This window comes from Coenobita brevimanus, chromosome 78 (genome assembly GCF_032717465.1).
Source record: "Coenobita brevimanus isolate Jiangsu-jjx chromosome 78, ASM3271746v2, whole genome shotgun sequence".
NCBI lineage: Eukaryota > Metazoa > Arthropoda > Malacostraca > Decapoda > Coenobitidae > Coenobita > Coenobita brevimanus.
This window is the reverse complement of record NC_137031.1, coordinates 5,521,937-5,548,350: the sequence shown is the minus strand read 5'-3', so window position 1 is coordinate 5,548,350 and position 26,414 is coordinate 5,521,937. Positions and strand designations below refer to the sequence as shown.

The following is a 26,414-nucleotide window of genomic DNA, read 5'->3' as shown; positions in this document are numbered from 1 at the left end:
AACCCATATCGGGGAGGAGTTAACCCTTTGGATCCAGGAACATCTTGCTTAGTTCTTGCTATTTCCACCCGACCTTACCGGAGACTTTTCGACTGGAAGCGTTAGATACAGCCTTCATTAGCCCCTTCACTGCTAGATGTCTCCCCTTCATTAAAGATTATTATCTAGTGGTAGGAATAATGATGGAAATAATACAACCTCGAAGTGAAAGGGTTAATCTAAGTATCTCTGTCTTATCTCTTACATCACTAGGATAAAATATGCATTTCTCTGTCTGTCCCTACCTCTATTATCCTATCGTCGTATCTGTAAGCTAAAATTCTCATTCCTTTGTCTATCCGTCCTATTATTAACCTACTTGTGTCTTATCTGTGAGGAATCTATGGAGAAATACCCTTCCTCTTTCTGTCTCTCCCTTTTTACCGTATCTGTGTCTTATCTGTCACATACTGTATGTAGGTTCAAATACCTATTCCGCTTCTATTCCCCGGTGTTTGTAGTAGGCTGTTGTTCAGGTGTGTATCTTATGTCTACCTATCTATCTTTTTTTTATGCAAGAAAGAAGGAACCAAAGGCCAAGAGCCCGCTACCGTTCCTTCGAAGAAAAAACAAAAACAATACAACAGAGAACCAAATTCAAGATCCGTTCATATCGAGATGCCAGGACATACTGCGTTTTACAGACTGGATATCATGGGAAATAGGAAATACAAACACAGGGAGACAGTTCCAGAGTTAACCTGTTGCATAAATGAAGGACTGGGAGTAACGGTTAACTCATGCATTAGAAAGCTGCACAGGAAAGGGATGAGGGTTTGTTGCTAGACGGGTGCTACCCATCCGTCGTAGAGATTGAGGGATGCAAGCAGACAGTTCAGAGGAGCAGCGTCCATTGAAGCAGCGACAGAAAAGAGATAAAGATGCAACAGTGCGACAAAGAGACAGAGGTTGGAGGGAGCCAGTAAGAGGAGGAGAGTTGGTGAGATGAATAGCCTTTGACTCCACCCTATAGAGAAGAGCTGTATGTGGGAAGCCTCCCCACACATGAGAGTTGTACTCTAAACAGGGGCGAATAAAACCCGTGTATAAAGTCAACAATTGTGCAGGGGTAAAGAAGGTACGGAGTCGGCTTAGCATACCTGATCTCATGGAAGCAGATTTTACAAGAGATGCAATATGATTTTTCCAAGATAAGTTCCGAGTGAATGAAACCCCAAGTATGTTGAAGGATGATGCACGACTGAGCTGGATATTATAAACATTAGAGGGTACTCCTGTGGAAGCTTGTGTCGGGTTGATAGTGTAAAAACTGAGTTTTTGATGCATTAAAAACAACAAGAATATTCTTACCCCAGTCAGAGATACGAGTCAAGTCAGACATTAGGTGTGCCATAGCCTCATCCCTTGTTTGTTGAAGTAATTGCTGAGATGGACGTTGCGAGAACCGAATGGAAAGGTGAAGGGTGGAATCATCAGAGTATGAGTGGATAGGGTTAGATGTACAGCTTAGAAGGTCATTCATGAATAAATGGAAGAGAGTTGATGATAGGACACAGCCCTGAGGAACACCACTGTTGATACAGCAGATCTAGATGAAGAACGATGGCCGTCTACAAAAGCAGCTATAGAACGACCAGAAAGGAAGCTAGAGATGAAGGCATAGATAGAAGGATAGAAACCGTAAGAGGGCAGTTTGGAAATTAAAGATTTATGCCAGACTCGATTGAAAGCCTTTTGAGATGTCAAGTGCAATGGAAAAGCTTTCGCCAAAATCCCGAAAGGAGGATGACCAGGAGTCTGAGAGGTAGGTGAGAAGATCGCCAGTGGAGAGTCCCTGACGGTACCCATACTGACGATCAGAAAGAAGGTTGTGATAGGAAAGATGCTTTAAATTTTTTCTGTTAAGAATTGACTCGACAGCTTTTGAGACACAGGATGTTAAAGCAATTGGACGATAGTTATAGGGTTGGGAATGGGCATCCTTCTTTGGGACTGGCTGAGTGAGAGTAAACTTCCAGCAAGAAGAAAAGGTACAAGTTGATAGACAGAGGCTAAAAAGTTTACCTAGGCAGAGTGTAAGCACTGAAGAACAGTTCTTGAGGACAAGAGGAGGGACTCCATCAGGCTCATATGCCTTGTTAGCAATGAGGCCACTGATAGCAGAAAATACATCAGCAGAAGGAATTTTAATGTCAGCCATAAAGATGTCTGAGGGGGGAAGTGATGGAGGAACAGCACCGGAATCGTCTAACACATCTATTGACCTATTCACCTATCCATCTATCTATTTATCGGCTTGTCAATCCATTAATCTATTTATCCATCTCTCTTGCATGAACATAGGTACACGGTGGTAATAATGGTGCCAGTGGTGTTGAAAGTGGTTCTGGTGATCGTGTATCCTCATTCTTATCTCATATATGTCTGTCTACCTGTCGACCTATCTACTGCTTAACTATCTACTTGTCTATGTACTCATGCCTGGAAAATTCAGTGTATGTTTGTGTGTAAGTGGTGGTAATGTTTGTGCCGGAAAGGATGACGGTAGTAAAGGTGAGTGCGTACCTTTTATTTTCGTTATCAAACAGGCAATCTATCCTCCTATCTATCTAACTATCAGTCTTATCTACTCATGCCTGGGAGTACATACACGGTGGTGGTATTGCTGTCGATGGGGTTAAAGGTGGTAGAGGTGAGTGTGTATTCATTATCGGGCGGTACGCAGGTGTGGTAGAGGGCAGGGGCTACGAAGGTCATGGACAGGATATTGGAGACGAGGATCATGTGCCCTGGGAGTAAAGACCATGGATAATATGTAAATAATTAGAAAATGCATGGATAAATAAGGTAAAAAATAGGGCAAATAACGATGTGATAAATAGGTATAGTTAAGAACAAGTGCTAGGAACATCATTTGTTTGATCCTTTGGAGTAGGTATAATATATATATATATATATATATATATATATACATACAGAGAGAGAGAGAGAAATATTAACCCCTTCGCCTGCGTTGATGCATTCGTCGTCATATGGGTGTGGCTGCAGCTACACTTGTTGATGTATTTGTCGCCATTTAAGCATAAAAACCTTCGTCAGAGAAAATGTTTTTGGCCGATCGGCATCATTTCTGGAAGCGTCATAATTTCCATGTTGCTCATCAAAAGGAAGGAGTTAGCAACTGTGGGGCCTGAGATGCGTGGCAGCCTGGACAGGTTGATTAGTTCCACACCGGCTTTTGAGGAAGAAGGTAGCAAGCGGCAGGCCCTTTATATCGTACTCTATTTACCCCCATCCCAGGTACAAGTCATATTCCACTATACCAGTAGTGTTTGTATTTACTTTTTGGGCACTATTGTAATTAAATTTGGTGTTTGCAATAGGGAATTAGGTTTTTGTGAATCATTCCTGGCCATTATCAGCCATTGGCCCAATAAAGATTGTGCTAGGCTGTTTCGGCTGTATGGATTCCTCAACTGGTCACTATTATATCAGCTTGGAACCCCACAGCTGATCACCAATTTATATATCAACTTAGACGTGACCTCTCTATTCCAAGCAAGGTTATAACGTTGTGCCTGGTCGAAGTTACTTCCGGCTGACACACTCCACCAAAACGTCTTCACACACACACTGGAGATGGTGGGAATCGGTGTAGAATCCTGTTGAAGGAATTTAGAGGTAGTGTGTGCAGGTGAACTGAAACTGAGCAGATTACCCTAAATCTCTGTTTATTGGCCACAGAAAGATACAACTGCGACACAGAGAGCTCAGAGTTAATACGTCCCTCTCGTTTTAATGATAAGTGCGTTCTGCTGTTAGTTAGCCGGCGTCGCCTCTGGGTGTGGCGCTGAGGTCAACATATTCAGAGGTCCCAAACCCCACAGACAAGTGGGATTTATACATGAATACAAGCATCATAACTTTACCATGTTCATTATACACCTCAATAAAGTAGTATTGATTACATTCCAGTATATCAACAAGGTAAATATTTTCTCCAAGACTTTAAACATATATAGAGTTTATATTTCTCTATTGCCTTCCCTTTACTCTAGTGTTTATGTTAGAAAATGCTGGGCTTTGCAAGTCCTGATCGCTCATCCTTCCCATGCCACACTTTACAGAGAAATGGTGTTTGGTTGTTTATCATTCACACTATATTGCAGATTGTTAATTATGAATGAACAACTTTGTATGTAATATGTAACAATAGTGTGAAATTACAACTCGTCATGGGAAACGATGTTGGCACCAGAACAAAGCCTGCCCTGTTTTTTGCCGTGTCCCAACAATTACACTGCTTCTACCCTGCACCAAATGTAAGTATTCAACCATTGAACAATAGTGACAGTGAATCAAGTGAATACAATGTGCAATAGCTAGTGAGCAAGGACGTGGTGAAATGTTTAGGAGGGGGAGGCAGGAAACCGCCTTATAACATGGCGTTGACTTGAACGGAATATTTGCCAAGATGTTGATGAAGTCCTTGTTTTATTTCTGATATATGGTGGATAGCGATATTGTGCAATAGATAGGAGTATAGAGCAACGGGTGTACGTAATAAAATATTGGCTAGGGCAAAAGTCACGTATGCCTTACAGCCACAGCACACCATTGTCAGGATTGGAAAAATAGAGGAGGTTTATAGGGATATTTGATTATATCATATTGTTATATTTATTCCATATGCTTTTTTATGTGAAATAAAGCATGACTGTTATAGTGATATGTTTATCGTATGCTTGTGTGGATGAATGTAAACACTGCACCACGTGCTCATCAGAAGATATCGTCTGTGATATTTAGGTATCGAAATGTGACATACAGAGCACGATCATGTACTTTTGTGGTGAAACATACCGTATTTCTCATAAAATGATGGATTTGGTTATGTGTATTGTGAAATAAAAGCGTAAACACTGCAGCATCTTCTGGTAAGGGAAACATCATCTGCTTAGCACACAGGTAAGGGCAACATAATTGACCTACAGAAGATGTCCATGTACTTGTAGTGATGAAATATACTGTATAACTCATATATTGATCGTTTTGGTTTTGTTTTGTGTGAGAATGACGTGAAAGACTGAACCACGTGCTTGTAAGAAAGAGTGCGTGTCGTACACCTGAGTTAGCACAAATGTAGCGAAATTCAACGTGAGATACGTAATTTTAGATGGCGTAATATACAGTGTATCTCATAAAATGATGGGTTTGGTTAGGTGTAATGTGAAAAGAAAGTGAAAGCAAACCACGAGATCATCTAAAAATCATCATCTGCTACACCTTACTGCCAAGGTAGGGGCCACATAATTGACCTATGGAAGACATGCATGTACTTGCAATGGTGAAATATACTGTGAATCTCATATATTGATTGGTTACATTTTATGTGAAAAGACAGTGAAAGACTGACCCACGTGCTTGTAAGAAAGAGTGCGTGTCATACACCTGAGTTAGCACAAAGATTGTGAAATGCAATGCGAGATATTGAACACATGCATTTACATTTTGTTGGTGAAATATAATGTATATCTCATAAAGTGATAGATTTGGTTGTTTTATGTGAAAATAACATGAAAAACTGAACCACGTGCTCATAAGAAAGAGAAAGTATCGTTCACTTGAGTTGGCACAAAGGTAACGACATGCAACATGAGATACGGAACACGTGCATTTACATTTTATTAGTGAAATATACAGTGTATCTCATAACTTCATAGATTTGGTTATGTTTTATGTGAAAATAACATGAAAGACTGAGCCATGTGCTCGTAAGAAAGAGAATGTCTCATACACCTGAATTAGCACGAAGGTAGCAACACGCAATGTGAGATACGGAACACGTGCATTTACATTTTATTGGTGAAATATACTATGTATCTCATAAATTGATAGATTGGTTATGTTTTATATGAAAATAACATGAAAGACTGAACCACGTGCTCGTAAGAAAGAAAACGTCTCATACACCTCAGTTAGCACAAAGGTAGCGACATGCAACGCGAGATATGGAACACGTGCACATTTCATTGGTGAAATATACTGTAATTCTCCTACAATAATGGACTTGGTTATGTGGAATGTGAAATAAAATTGTAAACACTGCAGCATCTTCTCATAAGGGAAACACCATCTGCTACACCTTAGCGCACAGGTAAGGGCCTACGGAACACATGCATTTACATTTTAGTGGTGAAATGTACTGTGTATCTCATAAAAATTATAGATTTGGTGATGTGTAATGTGAAAAGGAAATGAAGGAGTGAACCACGTGCCCGTGGCCCCTACCTGTGTGTTAAGTCAGATGTAGGAGACGATGTTTTTCGAGGACATACACGCATATCATGAATCCTTGCATTGTGCCAGTGTTGAGCAAAGATCTTGGCTGGCTGTGAATAAAATATCTTGACTCTTTTATTTCAGCTCACACCCCTAGCACAGCATAGGACTACCTAGCCTAAGGTACCAGTCCCTTTGACAGCAATTCATTCTCCAGTTGGCTTGCAACGACATCATTCTTGCAGAGATGAAACACGGGTTGCCACCAGACCAGTGGAAGAAGCTCCTTGACGAGAATGAGTCGGAGAGCGACATCAAGAACGACAGTTCTGGGGTGGAGGAGGTTGAGCTGACACCATCCAGTCAACAAGTGGAGCTGCCCCGCCTCCTTCCTTCACAGGAGACCACACCACCATCATCGCCTGGTCCCACTGGAGAACACTCCCCACCTCTTGGACCTGCCAGTACCACCGCTCACTTCGTCGGCTCCGAATCTCCAGTCCCCTCTGCCCTCTTTGGTGAGCCAGTGTCACCAGAAGCTGGGCCATCGTTCGTTGTGATGGCCTCTCCATCCGCGTCTGTCATGCAGGATGCTACGGCAACATCCTCACCAGCCAGGCCGAGGAGACTGATGTTCCCAGAGCCCTCTGTCTCGTCAGGCGTCCCCTCCTAGACGATGGCACCGTGGTCCACTGCCTGGATACGGGGGACATCCAAGGGGTTGGAGCACAGGCCAAAGGGTGTCGACAGGCCAACCTACTGTCACCGCCGCTACTGCCAGGATCTTGGGTGGAGCAGTGGCCCGTTCACACCGAACCACGGCCCGTTCACTGGCTCCCCAGGGATCAAGGTGGATATTCCAACAACTCCCCTGCAGTTCTTCCAGCTCTTTTTCATGTGGGAGTTGTTGTCATATCTCATCGTGGAAACCAACCGGTACTCCACATTCCTGGGGACTCAGCTGGATGCCTGGTTCTCCTGCAATGAAGAGGAGATGGCCAAGTTCCTGGGGTTATACCTTTTCATGGGGGTCGTGCACATGCCGAACATCAGGCACTACTGGAGGAGCTCTGAGCTGCACAACTACCCTAGAGTCCGGTGGGCGATGAGTGGAAGATGCTTCACCGCCATCCTCAAGCACTTCCACACCTTCAACTCGCTCGCCATACCCGAGGACAACCAAGATCGGCTCATCTGCATTCGCACGGTCATGGAGTACCTCCTTCAGCGGTTCCAGTCAGTGTACCAACGTGAGGAGCAGCTCAGCCTGGATGAGGACTCTCTGGGGTGGAAGGGCCGGCTGTCCTTCCACATGTACAACCCCCAGAAGCCCACCAAGTACTCCATTGAGCTTAACATGTTGGCTGTGTCATCCTTGGGCCACATCTGGAACATTGAGGTCTACACGGGGGTGCAGCAGACCCTTGAGAACACCGTGTGGGGCCTCGTGAAACTGTTGAAGGACCAGGGCTACAAGTTGTTCATGGACAACTACTACAATTCTGTAGCCCTGTGCAAACTACTCTTCACTGCAGCCTTCACGTGTGTGGGACCCTACGGCTGCCTAGAGGAGCACCACACCAGCTGCAGGCCATTGTCAGAGCTAAGAGCCTGCCCGAGGGAGGCATGGCGTACAGGCACAAGGACAATGTGCTAGTCCTGCTGTGGAAGGACAAGCACATTGTGAACATGGTGTCCACCTTCCACACTGCCAACACTTTTCCTAAGAGGGTTAGGGGGAAGGTGCGGGGTAATGACAGGCAGACATCCTATGTGGGGAAGGTCGTTAACAAGCCCATCATTGTGGAGGATTACAAAAGGTACATGGGTGGGGTGGATCATTTCAATCAGATGGTCCAGTGCTTCCCCATCCAACTGTCAAGTGGACAAAGAAGATCATTTTCTACTTCATCCACATGGCACTCTTCAACGTATTTGCCTTGTAACAAAAAGTACAGATGCAGGACATTAACTCTCCTGGAATTTGTGGAGCAGATCATCTACGATCTTCTGCATTTTTTTGAAGAGGACTGGATAGCGTCTGGACAAGTACTCCACCACGCCTTAGACCTACCTACCCGATGGCCAGCACCAGCAACACCTGGCACCCAGCAGGCACAGGCACCAGTGCCAGGATGGGCCCAGCCACCACTAGCACCAGCACTGCCTGCAGGATGACCACCACTTGCCACATCACCAACACCAGCTCCACCTGCAGCAGGCCCATCACAGGTGCCATCATCACCACCAGCACTGCCTCCAGCAGGGCCATCACAGGTGCCATCATCGCCACCAGCACCGCCTGCAGGAGGCCCATCAGGGATGCCAGCATCACCACCACCTTCGGTTGCTGGTCCATTGGGAGAACTCATGCCCGGGCCTGCAGCTCCCGCGCGACAGGATCACGAAGCACAAGGGCATCCAAGTAAGCATCACCAGGTCATCGACGATGACGTGAGGTTGGATTGCACTCTGGGCCATCACCGGGCGAGGATCCCCAACAAGAAGAGACTCAGGTGTACCTTGTGCTTCAAGTTAGCGGTGAGGAAGGACACAAGGAACATGTGTCCTGTATGTGATGTGCCGCTTTGCATGGGTGATTCTTTTGACTGGTACCATACCGAGAGATACCGTCACTAGTGGAGCACACACACACACACACACACACACACACACACACACACACACACACACAGTACAAAACTCCTCACCTCCCAACCCATCTGGTCCTGCAGGAAGAACATTACCACTGGAGAAGTATGTGATTTTCTTTTTTTATTTATCTGTTTACCTATCTTTATGACAGTATATTTACACATACATATATACTGTTATTTATCTCAACATAAATGACAAGGAAATAAGTACAGGTTCAGTTTCAGTTGCTAGCAACATTTGTAGTGTTCATGTGTGGTTTCTGAGAGGACTGAAAACAGAACAGAAGTAATTATATAAAATAGTTGTTGGTATAAAGCCAAAGAAAGCATAGCTAGCAAACATTAAAATGTTTGTGCGCTGCGGGAAAATATCGTTAGTGAGCACGGCTGATGGCGGTTCAGTGTGCGGGAAAATATACCGTATTTTTTTTTAATTTTTTCTAAAAATATGAGGCCTAGGATCACTGTTGTTGGCTAAAATGAAAGCCAATGAAACTCTGCAGAGGATGATATAATAAAGACACAACAGTGGCAAGAAAAGTTTTTTGCTTGAGCTCCCCGAATAAGAAATTTGTTGTCTGTCGGAAATGGGTTTTACTTTTTCTCTTATTAGTCGAACACCATACCTCGTATCAAAGTGTGACCTCTGGCATTCGAAAGCTAATAAAATTTTCTTTCCAATGATGGTATAACATGTATAGAATGATGAGTAAAAATTCGATTTATGATGATGGGAAGTGAGATCTATGTTCCTGAATGTTTATTTCCACGTATGTATGTTTTTTTTTTTTTTTTGGGGGGGGGCTTATCTTGTAGAACAAACATCGACCAATAGGAAAATGTGGGTTTTGTGGCAAAATAAATGTGCTTGGGTGGTGAAAATAAGCCAACAATGCCCTTTTTTGGAGAGTGCAGTGGCCGGGGGGGTAGGGGAGAAACGCCGACGTGTCGTAGAACACAAAACTTAAAAACTTATCGGCGCATGAAAGGGTATATATATATATATATATATATATATATATATATATATATATATATATATAAATATGTAATAAGTCACATAATGCATGGGTTAAGGAAAATTTAAGTTAACAAGGATATAATATGTGACTGGACAGGCAGAGAGACAGATAGATAGAGAAAGAGATAGATAGATAGATAGATACTGTTGAACGATTTATTGATTGATTAACTGTCTGACTGAACTACTGATTGATTGACTGACTGACATCCAGATAGACAGAGAGACAGACAGAAAGCTAAACAAACAGATATATAAATTACCAAACAACTAACAGAAAGACAGATCAACAAATATATAGTGTATTTATATAATACTCACAGTACCCCGTAGAGAAGATGAACATAGCATTCCACCATCCCGTGCTCAGTTTGGTGAGGAGATCATCAAATTTGTCCGTGGTCACCATGTTGCCCACTTCTGCGTCGCCTTCTACGTCACGAGGTCACCACCTGAGGTCATGAGAGGTCAGCAGCATGATCACCAAAACAACAAGAATGATCACTGAATAACAAGAAATACGTAAACAAGAACAATGATCAAAACATTAATAACATAAATAACAACCATCGAAACAAGAACAGACACCAAAACAACAGAAAATCATGAAAAGAACGAAATCAACCACAAAAACAACAGTAGCCATCATAAAAACAAGAACAAAAACAAAAACAAGAACAACCACAAAAGCAGCAAGAGCAACCACCAAAACAACAATAACAGTAAAAAACAAAGCAATAAGATCGATAACAACAACCAAAACAACAAAAACACCCAGACAACAATAACAACCATCAAAACAACAAGAACAACCACCAAAAACAAAAACCACAATAACAACAACCAAAACAGCAGCAAAACCACAATAGCAACAATAAAAGGAGCCAAAACAACAATAACAACCACTAGTTCAACAATAACAAAAACCAAAACAACAATAACAACCACCAAAACAAGAAGAATATCCATCAACACAATAACCACCACAAGAAAACAAAAACAACAGAAATATCCACCAAAACAACAATAAAAAACAACTTAACAACAAAAACGACCACCAAAACAAAAAGAATAACCACAAAGACATTAACAACCACCAAAAACACGAAAACAAAAGCAGCCGCCAAAACAAAAAACTACTAATACGACAAGAATAACCACCAAGACAATAACAACCACCAACGCAGAATAACCACTAAGACAATAATAACAACCAACACATCAAAAAACACCAAAACAACGAGAATAACCACCAAAACAAAAATAACCACCACCACCACAACAACAAAAACTAGGGGCCCCCCGAGGGGGGACTAACATCATCCGCGAGCCGATACATATCTAGCGCGGCTCGGAATATGACCTTGACCGTGATCTACTGTACTTTCACCAACTTCGAACTCGTAGGAGACTTTCATCCCTACTTCACACCCGTAAAATTTTGTGATGACATCTTGAGCGGTTGCGAAGTAATTGTGGTAACAGACACACAGACCTTGACCTACATTCACCAATTTCGAAAGCGTAAGAGATTTTCATCTGAACTGCACACCTGTAAAACTTTGCAATGACATCTTGAGCTATTGCAAAGTTATCTTGCTAAACGACACACAGGCGGACAAACAAACTGAAAACAATACTCATGTTAAATTTTTATCCCTACTACACGCCTGTACAAATTTGTGATGATATCATGAGTGGTTGAATAGTTATCTTGGTAACAGACAGCCAGACCTTGATCTTCTTCCCAAAATTTTGACCTCGTGACCACTTTTTTCCTTGCTACACACTAGTAAAATTTAGTCATGGTATCTTGAGTGATGGCAAAGTTATCATGCTAAAGTACACACACACACACACACACACACACACACACACACACACACACACACACACACACACAAACACACAATCTGAAAACATTACCAACATTGCTATCATGGGTAGTTACTAGAGGCCTCCACAAGTGGGGAATCACACCAGCCACAAGGGCAGCATGAAATATGACCTTAAGCTTCATCTACTGTCATCAATTTCAAACTCGTAGGAGATTTTCATCCCTACACACCTGTAAAAATTTGTGGTGCTATAAGCGGTTGCGAAGTTATCGTGGTAACAGACACACAAACCTCCTACTTTAACCAATCTGGAACTCACAGGAGATTATCATCCCTGCTAAACACCTGTAAAAGTTTGTGATGATATCTGGAGCGGTTGCGAGGTTATCGTGGCAACTGACACACAGAACTTGACCTACTTTCACCAAGTTCAAACTCATGATCGCATTTTTTCGCTACTACACATCTGTAAAGTTTTGTGATGATATCTTGAGTCACTGCAAAGTTATCATCCTAACACACACACACACACACACACACACACACACACACACACACACACACACCTGATAACAGTACCTGATTGGCTATCACAGTTGGTAACTAAAAGCCGAGCCAATACATATATAGTGCGGCTCGGAATATGACCTTAGCCTTAATCTACGTTCACCAGTTTCGCACTCGTAGGGGATTTTAATCCCTACTACACACATGTAAAATTTTGTGATGACATCTTGATCGGTTGGGAAGTTATCGTGGTAACAGGCACACAGACCTACTTTCACCAAGTTCGAACTCGTAGGAGATTCCTACTACGCACCTGTAAATTTTTGTGACGATACCTTGAGCGGTTGGGAAGTTATCGTTGTAAGAGACAGACAGACCTTGACCTACTTTCAACAGTTTCGAACTCGTGATCGCTGTTTTCCCTACTACACACCTGTAAAATTTTTGTGTTTATATCTTGAGCAGTTGGGATGTTATCGTGCTCACACACACACACACACACACACACACACACACACACACACAAACTGAAAACAATACCAGCTTCGCTATCGTGGCTGGTAACAACAATAACAACCATCAACCCCTGAAGGTCCTAACTTGGCCGTCGTAATTGTGTTCTGCCTGGAGATCGTGAAGGAGATTTCCTAGCTCTTCTTCTTTAGCGATTTATTCTTGGATGTGGGTGGTTAATATCCTTTTGCATGTTGTTTATGCAGAGTAAAGAAGATGTTGGAATGATTTATATAATACAGAATAGAAATGTATGGTGTAATAAGCACAATAAATCGCTTAGGAAAAGGTATTAGGGAGCTTCCTTAACCGACGAGGAAATGGGCCTTGGCGTATTGCTCTCCCCTCAGATCAGTGGTTCCTGGTCTTTTTCGTCCTGTCGCTTCCCATCACAAGATAAGTGAGATAAGATAACCCCCGTGGCCTCCCGTCTTCACCTTCCTTTGTAGAACCAGGTGGACTGTGGGCTTAAGCTGACCTTCTCCTGCAGTCCACCATCTTTCTTTCGGGGGATAGGGATGTAGTTGAGAGACGTTTATATAACCAGGCAGTTGAGCAACCTCGTAATATCGGTGCCACCATATAAAGGAGTCTCTCCCCAGCACTTTATCGTAGCACGCAGCACATTGTCGATCGAATCAGTAAGTTAGATGTGAGGATTATGAAGCCAGGTAATTAAAACAAAATGAGCACTTAGAAGGATAATTAAAAGTAGGGTGAAAATCCCAGTGACAAAGTTGAAAGTCTATTTTTGTTTACTGTTTGGGTATCATTGGTCGAGTCACAGCAAGGGCACAACAGAGGTTATTTATTTATTTATTTATTTTTATTTTATTTTGATGAAATTGACTACATTGGTGTGATTTTTTATTCAGTATCATGAAAAACTCAGCCTACCAGTGACAGGTAAACGAGACTGATAGGATCAAAGGGGCAGCTAACTTGTTCTAAGTGTGGATCAAATACTGCGAAACTGAACGGTAGTCAAATTTTTGTTTCTGACTCCAGGCTCCATAACTGGTGTATCAGAAACATCATGCTGAATCTGTCTGTCTATCTACCTATTTGTCTATTTGCATGTCTGTCTGTCTGTCTGTCTATCTATCTATCAGTCCATCCATCCGTCCATCTATCAGTCTACCTACCAACCTACCTACCTACAGTATCTACCTATCTGTCTTTCTGTCTGGCTGGCTGTCTGTCTCCATCCGTCTCTCTATCTGTCTATCTGTCTACATACATACATACATACATACATACATACAGCAACAGCATTTACGTACCATTTATACCTAATCATATACCATCAGCACAAACCATACTGGAATTACAACCCAAACATTGACTAGGCACCAATGAGCATTATTATCGTTACGTCAACACACATAATCATGGATGTGGTTACGGAAAATACAGAGAGAGAGAGAGAGAGAGAGAGAGAGAGAGAGAGAGAGCATCCCCTATCACCAAAATATCACAAACACACAACCACCACACCACATTCTCAGCACATAAATTGGACTAAGAGGTAGTGTGGAGAAAGTTTGAAGATAGACTTGGCAGTCTGATAGACAGATAGATAGATAGATAGATAGAAGTGTACTGATAGATAATCTAATAGGTAAATAGGTAGGTAGATAGGTAGGTAAGCTGGAAGGAAGATAGACATATAGACAGACATAGGTGGGTAGGTAAGGACGTAGGATAGGAAGGTAGATAGGTAGGAAGGTATATAGGTAGGTAAATATATATGTATGCAGGTAGGTAGGTAGGTAGGTGGGTGGGCATCAATAATAATAAATCACATACGCACACAAATCACGTCAGATAAAGAGAAAAACCCGCAAAACCATGGTTAAAGTGAAATTCGGGATTATCAATATTGCGGAAGAAATTTTGTTCCATCCAGGCACTTTATCCGAGGTTTAATGGATCCGGAGCTTAACCCCTTCACTCCGACGTGTGTGTGTGTGTGTGTGTGTGTGTGTGTGTTCCTGCAACCTCTAGACGGTCTTAGGAGAAAATTTTCGAACTGAAGGCGTTAAATATAACCTTAGTTAATCCTTTCATTAATACAGGTCCTTCCCAGGTGGAGTAAAATCATATGCAGAAAAGAGAAATAAAAAAAAAACACGCCATCGAAGTGAAATGGTTAAGCAATTCACTATAATACACTTATTCAGGAAGAAAACGCTTTGCCTCCTCTAATTTCATTATGCAATTTTAATATATATATATATATATATATATATATATATATATATATATATATATAGAGAGAGAGAGAGAGAGAGAGAGAGAGAGAGAGAGAGAGAGAGAGAGAGAGAGAGGGTACAGTGCATTGCGGTTCCCAGGCTGCCGCTTCCGGCCAATAGAGAGGGGCCCGAAACTGGGAGTAGCGCCCCAGGAGGCTGCCCTATCAGTGGGTGTATGATGGCGGGATAGTTGCAGTGCCAAGACGCGCTTGGAGGGTGTCCCTGCAGCTGTCCTGGCAGGGTGCCCCGAGGCCACTACCACAGCCACTGGTAAGCTGGTGGGCTAGGGGTCCCAGATCCATTGCCTGGACCTGGGACTGTGCAGTGAGTGGGACCTGTGCTGTGTCTGTCCCCCTTTATTAATACTGAAGATGACAAAACAAAATAAGTTTCAAAGCAAGCCTGAGGACAGTAAATCACCCATAGGGATGAGGGTGGGTTCATGGAATGTGGGAAGTTTGAGGGGAAGAGCAGGGGAAGTCGTTGAGGCATTCAGTAGGAGGTGGGTGGATGTGGCATGTTTGCAGGAAGTCCGGTACAGGGGTGGATCAGCCAGAAAGATTGTTGGGAAGGACTGTTGCTATAAGTTGCTTTGGCAGGGGGGGGACAGACGGATATGGAGGTGTTGGTGTGATGGTTGCGGAGAAATTGTTGGAATATGTTATGAATGTTTTGAGAGTAAGCGATAGGATATTGGTAGTGAAAATTCTGTTTGGAAGAAAGATAGCTGCGATTATATCGGCATATGCTCCACAGGCAGGATTAGATGAAGCAGAGAAAGATAGATTTTGGGATGATTTAATACGTGTAGTGGGTGGTATGCGGGATGATGAGATAGTGATTTTGGGAGGGGACTTAAATGGTCATGTAGGTGAAGCAGCACAAGGTTATGAAGGAGTGCATGGGGGATGTGCGTATGGTCTAAGGAATGCAGAAGGGGAAAGGATACTCGAGTTTGGGGAGGTAACGGACATGATTGTGTGCAAAACATATTTTAGGAAAAGAGACAGTAGGTTAATTACGTATGAGTCTAGGGGAAATAGCAGTCAGATAGATTATTTTCTGGTTAGGAAGGCCGATAGGAGGTTAGTGAGGGAAGTTAAAGTTATACGAAGTGAGGAGTGTGTGCAGCAGCACAGACTATTGATTTGTGATATGGTGCTTAAAGAACAAGTGATGAAAAAGAGGACTTATGTACCTAGGAGGAAAATATGGAAGCTGAAAAACCAAGTAGTAAGGGATGCCTTCTATAGCGAGTTGAGGAGAGTGGTGGCTGAACAGGAAGCTGTAGACAGAGGCGTTAATGAACAGTACAGAGCCCTCAAGAACAATTTCTTGAGAGTTACTGACGTAACATGTGGCTGGACAAGAGGACCACCAAGACATAAAGTAACTTGGTGGTGGGATGAGGGTGTAGAAGCTGCAATTAAGGAGAAAAGAAGGCTTTTCCGGGAATGGAAGAAGGGTGGTAGCAAAGAGGAATATCTGACTGCCAAGCGTAGGGCTAGAAGAGAGATATGCAGGGCAAAGTCTGAGTCACAGAGACAATTACTTGATAACCTAAATCATGGGGAAAGGAAAAATATATTTAGGGTGGCAGGTCAGGTAAAGAGGGATAATCGGGACATCATAGGTGAGCAGTGTGTGAAGAATGATGAAGGAAGGGTAGTGGTGAACAGCGAGGATATTAAAGATGCATGGAGAGAGCATTATAATCGGTTGTTGAATGAGGAGTTTGACTGGGACAGGGAAGGTTTGGAGCCAGCAGATCCAGTGTCTGGCCCTTGGCCTTTGATTGATACTGCTACTGTGAGTGAGGCAATAGGCAGGATGAGGGTGGGGAAGGCAGCAGGTGTGTCTGGGTTGACTGCCGAAATGTTGAAGGCCTCAGGCGATATAGGGGTGAGTTTAGTCACTGACCTGATAAATAGGATTATTTATGAGTGTGTTGTCCCAGATGAGTGGCTGAAGAGTGTAATTGTAAATGTGTATAAAGGAAAGGGTGATGCCCTGGAAAGAGGAAATTATAGAGGTATAAAGCTCTTAGATCAGATAATGAAGGTAATGGAGAGAGTTTTAGAAGGTATGATTAGAGAAAGAGTGAATATTGATGAGATGCAGTTTGGGTTTATGCCAGGTAGGGGGACCACTGATGCCATATTCATTGTTCGACAGCTTCAGGAAAAATATATTGGTAGGAGAAGGGATCTTTATTTTGTTTTTGTTGATTTGGAAAAGGCCTTTGACAGAGTCCCTAGAGAGGTGGTGAAGTGGGCAATGAGAAAGCTTGGCTTGGAGGAGTGGCTGGTTAGGGTGGTTATGGCCATGTATGTGGGTGCTCACACCCAGGTGAGAGTGAATGGAGATTTGAGTGATGAGTTTTCCGTGAATGCTGGTGTGCATCAGGGGTCAGTCTTGAGTCCCATGTTGTTTATCATGGTACTTGAAGCCCTTTCACGTGACTTTAGAAACGGACTCCCGTGGGAGTTATTATATGCTGATGATTTGGTGTTGATTGCAGAGAATGAAAGGGAGGCAGAGGAAAGGTTTAGGAAGTGGAAAGATGGTATGGGGCAAAAGGGTTTAAGGGTAAATGCAGATAAAACAAAAGTGATGATATCTAGGGTTGGTGGCGGTACTGTCAAAGACGAGGGAGAGTGGCCATGTGCAGTTTGCCACAAGGGCGTGGGAAGTAATTCCATCTTGTGCGGTGTGTGTGATAATTGGGTGCATAAGAGATGTAGTGGTATCAGAGGTAGACTGCGAGATAATGCTGATTTTATGGGTATGGCGTGCGGGGGTGAGCAGGTGGAGATTGTCAGACGTGAAAGGATTGAACTTGCTGGTGAATCTCTTGAGTGTGTGGAAGAGTTTTGTTATTTGAGAGACATGTGTGCTGGAGGTGGGGCTGGAGCTAGCTCTGTGGCTAGGGTGAGAAGTGGTTGGAAGAAGTTCAGGGAGCTCTTGCCTCTCCTGACATTGAGAGGGCTCTCCCTACGTGCTAAGGGGTCTTTGTATGCAGCATGTGTTAGGAGTGTAATGCTGTATGGCAGTGAGACCTGGGCAGTGAAGGAGGAAGATATTCGCCGGCTCAGACGTACAGAAATGACAATGATTAGTTGGATGTGCAGTGCGTCCCTGCGTCCAAGGCCTGGAGGGGCTGGGTTTACAATGGAAGAGTTGAGAGGTAGGATGGGACTGGAGTGTATTGGTGTTGTGATGAGGAGAGGTAGATTGAGGTGGTTTGGACATGTGGAGAGGATGGGGGATGATAATTCGGTGAAGAAGGTGAGAAGTGTTAATATTGGGGGTGGGGTTATGAGGGGTAGACCGAGAAAGACATGGGACGAGGTCATTAAGTGTGACCTTAGGGTTAAGGGACTGAACAGGGAGGCTGCAATGGATCGTGCAGCGTGGAGAGCCGCCATTAGGTGACCAAGGCCGACACATGCAAGCATGTTGGAGCCTTTAAAAACGAAACGAAAACGAATATATATATATATATATATATATATATATATATATATATATATATATATATATATATTGATGCTGATGGACGACTATATGCATCTTAGAAGCAGGGATCAAGTAGCTGTTTCTAACACTTTCAGTATGAAAAGGTTTTCCAAAACTTTTTTTTTATCATCTAGAATTAACAAGTATAACGCAAAAATTTAAACTGAACGGGTTTTTAAAACATCTTTCCTTTTCAGCCAGTTATAAATTAAACACAAGTAGCAACGCACTCACCCAACATACCACGTTGACTAAATTAATCTTGGCACAAACAGATCTCTCTACCTCTTTATCTTTCTTTATCAAATGCCTCCTCACCTGGGCAATCATAACGTCCAGCTCGGCACTCAGCCAGATTATTATCACGTGAACTAACTCACTCCACTGCACAAGCACCTCTCTCTCTTTCTCTTTCTCTCTCTCTCTCTCTCTCCCATATGCTGCGCTACTCCATCTGGCCAACCAAAAAGACCCTCTCTGCATTAGCCAGTCTCCCATTGGCTCCCCTTCAACACAGAACATAACCTTGCATCACTTACTGTTTACCTGATACGATTATAGGTGGCCTTCTTTAAGTCACGCTTATAGAATCGGTAACACTTGTTGGGTCAAACACTTATGATTAGAAAATAAAAAAAAATAAGATTCTAAATGACTGCCTTTAAGCAGAGGGAATGATAAGTAATGCAGAGACGTGAGAGTGGAGCAGAAAAGAAGTGAAATGGGTAAAAAGAACTGACGAGGGATAAAAAGAGATAAAAAGTGAAAGGGAACAATAAGAACGTCCGAGGAGTACAAAATGAAAGTAAAGTATAGAAATAAATTAAGTAAATCAGAAGAGCAAAGGAGAGGAATTAAGTGGGAGGATCAGTGCAGCAAAGAGGGAGAAGTGGATGACGAATAGTACACTTGTCATGCTCAGAGCTGGGTGTTGGGCAGGGGCGTGTAGTGAGGGGGAAGACAACTGCCAAGAGATATAGAAGGGATAGGAAAAGATGTTTGGATAGGGGTCAATCAATCAATCAATCAATCATTTCCTGTTGCATCCCACGGGATGCATAGGGCCTCGATGAACACTCTCCACCAATATATGTTTCTTGTCATCTCCTTCAGGTCCCACCAACACTCCTCTCATGCTTCTCTTTTCATTGTCCTCAACCAGGCTTCCCTCGGCCTACCTCTACCTCTTCTACCTCTAGCAGTCCACTCTGACACATCCTGTATAAAATTGCCTTCTTTTCTGCAAATGTGCCCCAGCCACTTCCAGCGAGACAGTCTCACATAATCATTAACTGGTTCCACTCTCGTAATATCCCTTACTCTTTCATTTGTAACTCTGTCTTGCCACTTTACCCCAAGAATCCTTCTCAGTATTTTATTCTCAAACTCTAATACTTTCTGATCTGTTGCAATTGTACTGTACCATGACTCATGCCCATAAATTAAAATTGGTCTAACTATGGACTTGTAAATTTTCACTTTAGTATGTACCGAAAGCATATTATTATACCAAACAGATTTCAACATTCCAACAGCTCGCCAAGCCTGTCTAATCCTCTCCTCAATTTAATTGTTTAATGGTCCATTAGATGATACAATCGCTCCCAGATATTTAAAGTTTTCTACATTCTTCACCACATTATTCCCAATTACACAATCGATTTGGTTCTCCACGTTCATATTAATAATGTCAGTCTTTCCACAATTTATTACCAGTCCCACTTTTTTTCCACAATTTATTACCAATCCCACTTTTTTTCCACAATTTATTGCCAAGCCCACTTTCTTTTCCACAATTTATTACCAATCTCACTTTTTCTCCTTCCTCCACCAGACAATCAAGCACCATCTGCATCTCGTAAATACTTCCGCAGATCAGTACAATATCATCAGCAGAGTCCAAATCCATCAGCTTCTTTTTTTTTTCCAGTTAATTCCTGCACCTGTTCTCCTTACAACCCTTCTCATAACATAATCCATAAACAAAACAAACAGCAATGGCGAAAGAACTCCTCCTTGAATCACTCCTGACCTAACTTCAAATGGATCACTCAAAGAACCACCCATCATTACCTTACAAATAGTACCTTCATGCAGGCTTCTAATAATATTTACAAACTTTTCTGGTAGGGGTAGGCATGATAAATAGAAAAGAGGGTAGGAGTACTGCTAGGGTGGAAGCAGTGGAAACGACAGAAGAACAAGACAAAGAACATCTTTGATAACCACACACACCCTAACCAAATCTTCTGCACCAGCATATCCCAAAAGGTGTCCTGTATTTGGACACTCACCTCAAACACAGCCCAAATAAACTCCAGACACACTCCAAACAAGCCCCAAACACACCCCGAACAAACCCTAGACACAACCGAAACAAACTCCAGACACACTCCAAACAAACCCCAAACACACCCCAAACAAACTCAACACACCCCAAACAATTCCCAGACACATCCCAAATGAACCCCAGACACACCCCGAACAAACTCTAGACACAACCGAAACAAGCCCCAGACACACTCCAAACAAACACCAGACACATCCCAAACAAACCCCAGACACATCCAAAAACACACCCCAAACAAATCCAGACACACCTCAAACCCCAGACACATCCCAAACAAACCCCAGACACACCCCAAACAAACCCGACACATCCCAAACAAATCCAGACACACCCCAAACAAACCCCAGACACACCCCAAACAAACTCCAGACACACCCCAAACAAACCCCAGACACACCCCAAGCAAACTCCTGACACACCCCAACAAATCGTGGACACACCCCAAACAAGTCCCAGCCACATCCCAAACAAACTTAAGTCACACCCAAAACAAACCCCAGCCAAACCCCAAACAAACGCTAGACACACCCCAAACAAACTCCAGACACACCCCAAAAAAACTCCAGACACACCCCAAACACATCCCAGACGCACCCTATCAAATTTGTAGTTAATTATATCGTAGCCGTAGCCGAGCTGTAGTTAACAGTGAGTTAATTTGTTGGAGATAATGTTAGTTGTACTTATCGTCGATGACAAGAGAAAGATAAAGATGAGTACTGGGGGTTTGTTTGTAGTTTATTTCTTCAAAGGGGATATCTCAAAATTTATACTCAGTATGTCTCACAACAGCGTACTGAGGTGAGTGCGTTTTATGCTTGCTAACTTTGCGAGCCTCCTCTTTTCCTCACCGTGCTTCTCTCTAGACTCCCTTCTAGCTCTCTCTCCTGGCTCCTTCTGCCTCCTAAATTCTTCTCAGTCGTACAGGAGAGATTGTGTCACGAGTAATGCACGGTTAAGTAGAACTTTCTCAATTCCGGGGACTTTCCTATCAGGCATCACGAGGCGGTGTCTCGTATTTCTCAGAGAGAGAGAATGTGTGAACGCCTTTTCTTTCAGCCTCTAGCCATGCCTCTGACTTACATATGTACACAACTAGCTATTATATATTGTATTATGATATTTTAGAGTTCTGACATTGCTCTGTCACGCCCTGCTGGCGAACCTCCAACAGCATGTAGCAACTATACATTCTAATCTATTAGTACATAGTATTGATTATAATATTGTAGAGATAATATTCATAACAGTATTGTAGAGACATAACAATATTTTAGAAACATAACACATTGTAGTAATATATTGTATGTATAATGGAGTAAATACATTGCAGTAAAACTAAATACAGAATATTGTATAACATATTTTAGTAATATACTGACACAAATGTATATGTACAACAGGCATAAGCATATATTTATGTAATGGCAGTACCATGTCAAGACTAAAGTAAGAGTCATTAATATATTTGTAATGTATCTATCTATCTATATATATATATATATATATATATATATATATATATATATATATATATATATAATTATATATATATATATATGGAGCCTCAGTGGTAAAGTGTGCATTTTCGCACACTGAAGAACGAGGGTTCGCGCTCCGCCAGGGTAAAAAAAAACTTTGGGAGCGTTCTTCTGGCCACGTACAGCATTGGCAGACACAATGGGTGCTGTGGTTGAACCAGTGTCGCATACTGTAAACTATGCTTGCACCCAGTCGGCTTGCGTGGGCCGGTTACACTTGGTTCACAGACTACACACACATCCAAAGCCATTCCAACACAACAATTACAAATATAAGCACTTCTCACCCTACATACAATCTCTGCTAGACAGCCTAAGCCACTTGGTAAAGATACATTGGCTGTATCGTCCTCACTTCGGTAGGGATAGGCCGATCCTGCAGTGGACACTCCAACGGCTGCTGAGATGATATATATATATATATGAGATATAATAATATTGTTATATGAATTGGATACATGTATATTAGTTAACATTAATTCATGATGATATTAACCCGCCCCGTCCCGGCCACTTTTCGACCACTGGTACCCCCCAATCCCGGGCAATTTTCGACCTTTTTTTTTTTTTTTGCTAAAACTTTCGCTTTTGGTGAGAAACATCGAAAATTCATAGAGAAATCGCTCACCTGAGGTTTAAAATACTCATTACAGGTAGGAGAGCCTCCTTACCTTACTGGGTTTTCTATCAGGCTGGCACCAAAGAAAACGAGTTCTATGGGAGGATAACTAATTCACACCACTCATAAACGGTATTTATTTATTTACTGTTACGAATTTATATGTATTACAAGAGTATATTGGTTTTCAAGCAGTAATATAGGCATTATAAGCATTGTTTCACTCACTAATACCTGACCTTTTTTTGCCACATTACCTGATCATCATTTCTAACTGTTTCTTCCTCTAATGCTATGTAAAGTTTGTCCTCCACATTGTCATTGATTGGGGAATCACTCTGGCCCTGAATTTCGTACCGTGGCATGACATGGCTATACTGGCCAGGTCACTGATAACAGGTGAATTGCTGAGAAAAGGGCATGCAGGGGGGGGGAGGAGGTCATGCTGGGTAAGGCATTGTCTCTGCCTGGCATCTTGTTGAGGAAGGTGTCCCGTGTACACGTACCAAAAATGACTCGCGAAAATTGAAAATTGTGGAAATTATGAACCTTGCAATTGCAGGACGTTGAAGTACGTCCTCGAGATTAGCTGTGACAAAACGTGAGGACGTGGAAGTACGTCCTCGGGACGGCGCGGGTTAATATTATATAATATGTTACCCCATAATTTTCTTCATTAATTATATATATATATATATATATATATATATATATATATATATATATATATATATATATATATATATATATATATTTCACTCAGGTTGTCTCACTTGAATGTTTACTCTTCTTCCTGTAAATACTGACTCCAAGTTTGTAATCCTTGCTTGCATTCTGTGCTTCACCAATAGTAATATACCAAATACAATGGAGAAGAGTATAAAGACAGTTGGAGCGGGGCTATACACATAATATGGATTGAACATACTTATACTCAATACTTCCCAGGGTTTCATTGTTTCATTGATTAATTGCATAGTTTCAAACTTAGTTGAAGTCAACTTAATACTTGTGCTGGTTGGAAGTATTTGTGTGTGTGATTAAGAATGGTATAGTGATTGTTTGTAGCTAAGGTGGACGTAGATGGTGTAAGTTCAGCAAAGTAATCAGGTGCTATGTATAATCATGATGCTGAAGTATGAGATGGCAGTACATCTGGACAAATTATGAAAACTGATGTGTTACTGTATGAGTGAAGTAGAAAAACTGTGAATGCCCGATGTGTGTGTTTATCTGGAGCAAATGTGAAGTTGCAATGCTGATGAATGTCATGATTTCTTATGATAGCCATTTCACAGGGGACTGTTCCAGTAAGATGAAACGTGAAAATGTATGCAGGACAAAGGTGAACAGTATGTAAGGATGTACGACCCTTTCGTTCAATAGTTGATTCACGAGTGAAAATGACAATGTCCTGTCTCTTGGAGACCATGATGAGTTCTGTGTCTGTGTTGATATTGATGATGACCAAGGTGTCATTATTCTTAGAAGGAGAGGGGTATATTTGATAGACTGTGAAGAGATTATCTATAATGAATGATACATGAACTATTAATGATGTTGTGGTTGGATAAAATAGCATGAGATTTTTTCCCCTGAATAAAAGCTTCAAACCATGTTTATGTATGCCTTGACTGATTATTTGACATAGATCGTGAACTGGAAGTAGGTTAATGGTGATCTTGCTATTACCAGCATTTGCAATATCTTTCATCAATGCTTGATATCGAATTCTAGTGTTGTCTAACTGGAGTATTACTATATCAATATGTTCCATGATTACTGAGAAGTGTTGAAAAAGTGTCATGTTTCCTTCCATTGCATTTATTTTGTCCACACTCTGGTGACTTATATTTTCTGTCGTTCTGAGATTTATAACGATCATCATCATTCCTGTGTTTTGACTGTCAACTAGTTTCTGTGGATGCGTTATTACCTGATCTATCTTATTAAATGTGCTGTACATATTTTCTTAAAGAGCTTCCTGAGCAACCAATCCAAAAATGTTCCCTAGAACTGCACTACCCAGGTCGAACAAGCCGCGCCTCTCACGCGTACGTGTGATGTTCATGTCCATAAATGCCTCCGTTCCACGAGATGGAATATCTTGGATCATGATGAGCATGCTTGATTTAGCTTGTTCAATCTTCCATTTCGCCAACTTCACGATTTCAATCACTTCCTTTGTGTTATGAGCTTCTGAAACAGAACTTATCCTAACTTCCAGTGCCCTCAGTGGCTTGGCAATGTTTTCCAGTAATTCCAGTAATTCATAAAAAATGTCCAAACTAATTTCAGTACTCATATCATTCATGATTGCTGTCAAGGCCGTTGGGGCTATGAGGCATCCTTGCCTTACTATATGTTGAGAGTTTAAGTGAGCTGATCCCCTTCCTATATAGAGGAGAATCTGTGGTATAAGTACCCTCATCATTACCCACCAAAAAAAAAATAATAATAATAAATCTATTAATTAGCTAATCCAGTCATGCTGTGGTCGATGTTAGTGATGATGCGCATTACAACTGGCTCGTGGAGAACAATAACTTTGCTCAGTGTTTCACTTATAGGAGTTTAAATCGATACCTAGCTCATGTGAATGCTGTATTGTGGCATTTGTAGTGACAGTTGCACCTTTTTTTTTTTTTTTGTGAGTGTTTGTCATGCGGTGTTTATGTTTTGTGTGAATTGGTTTCCTCTAGTTTATTTTCATCAATAAGGTTCGGGGTTTTGGTTGTGTCCGAGGTTGTATAATTGCTGGCTATATTACTTGGGACCCTTTGTAAATGATCAACATTAATTTCTTTTTCTTCACCACTCAACAGTGACCTAATTACTAACTTGTTTGCAGTCTTCTTAATTACTCTGTATAGGCCTTAAAATTTCGGTGATAGTTTATTATCTCTAACGTGAATGATACCATAGACAATGTCTCCTAAGCTGATTGTTGATTATTTTGCCTTTTTATTCTAGAATTTCGTAAGGTAATTTCTTGTCCGTCCCGTACATAGTGAAATGTGGTGTGTCTCCCATAGTCCTATTAATTGTTCCATTAATTGATGCTTCCACAATGAGAATCCGATCTTAGCTTGCATAATTTTCACTGAGAATGTGTCATAGCACATCCATAACATCTTTGGTTTGTCTATACCAACCCATTGGATGCTGGGTGATAGGCGAAGATATTTACCTTTTTTATATTGGATTGTTTAATTATTTTTTGCAACATTTCAGAATTAAATTCACCCCCATTATCACTTATTAATACCTTTGTGTCAGTGAATCTACATATGACGTAATCTATGACTGCCC

The 26,414-nt window shown here is 41.9% G+C and overlaps 1 protein-coding gene across 1 annotated transcript in view; it reads right to left on the bottom strand.

The window, feature by feature from the left end:
* LOC145408651 (organic anion transporter 3-like) overlaps positions 1-10,369 on the bottom strand; it is a 33,605-nt gene extending 23,236 nt beyond the window's left edge. Inside the window, exons 1-2 of the mRNA XM_080279334.1 lie at positions 10,282-10,369; positions 2,651-2,789 (exon numbers count right to left, since the gene is read on the bottom strand). Coding sequence (XP_080135460.1) covers positions 2,651-2,789; positions 10,282-10,369 — 227 coding nt within the window. The remainder of the gene's footprint in view (positions 1-2,650; positions 2,790-10,281) is intronic.
* Between the last annotated feature and the right edge of the window lie 16,045 nt (positions 10,370-26,414).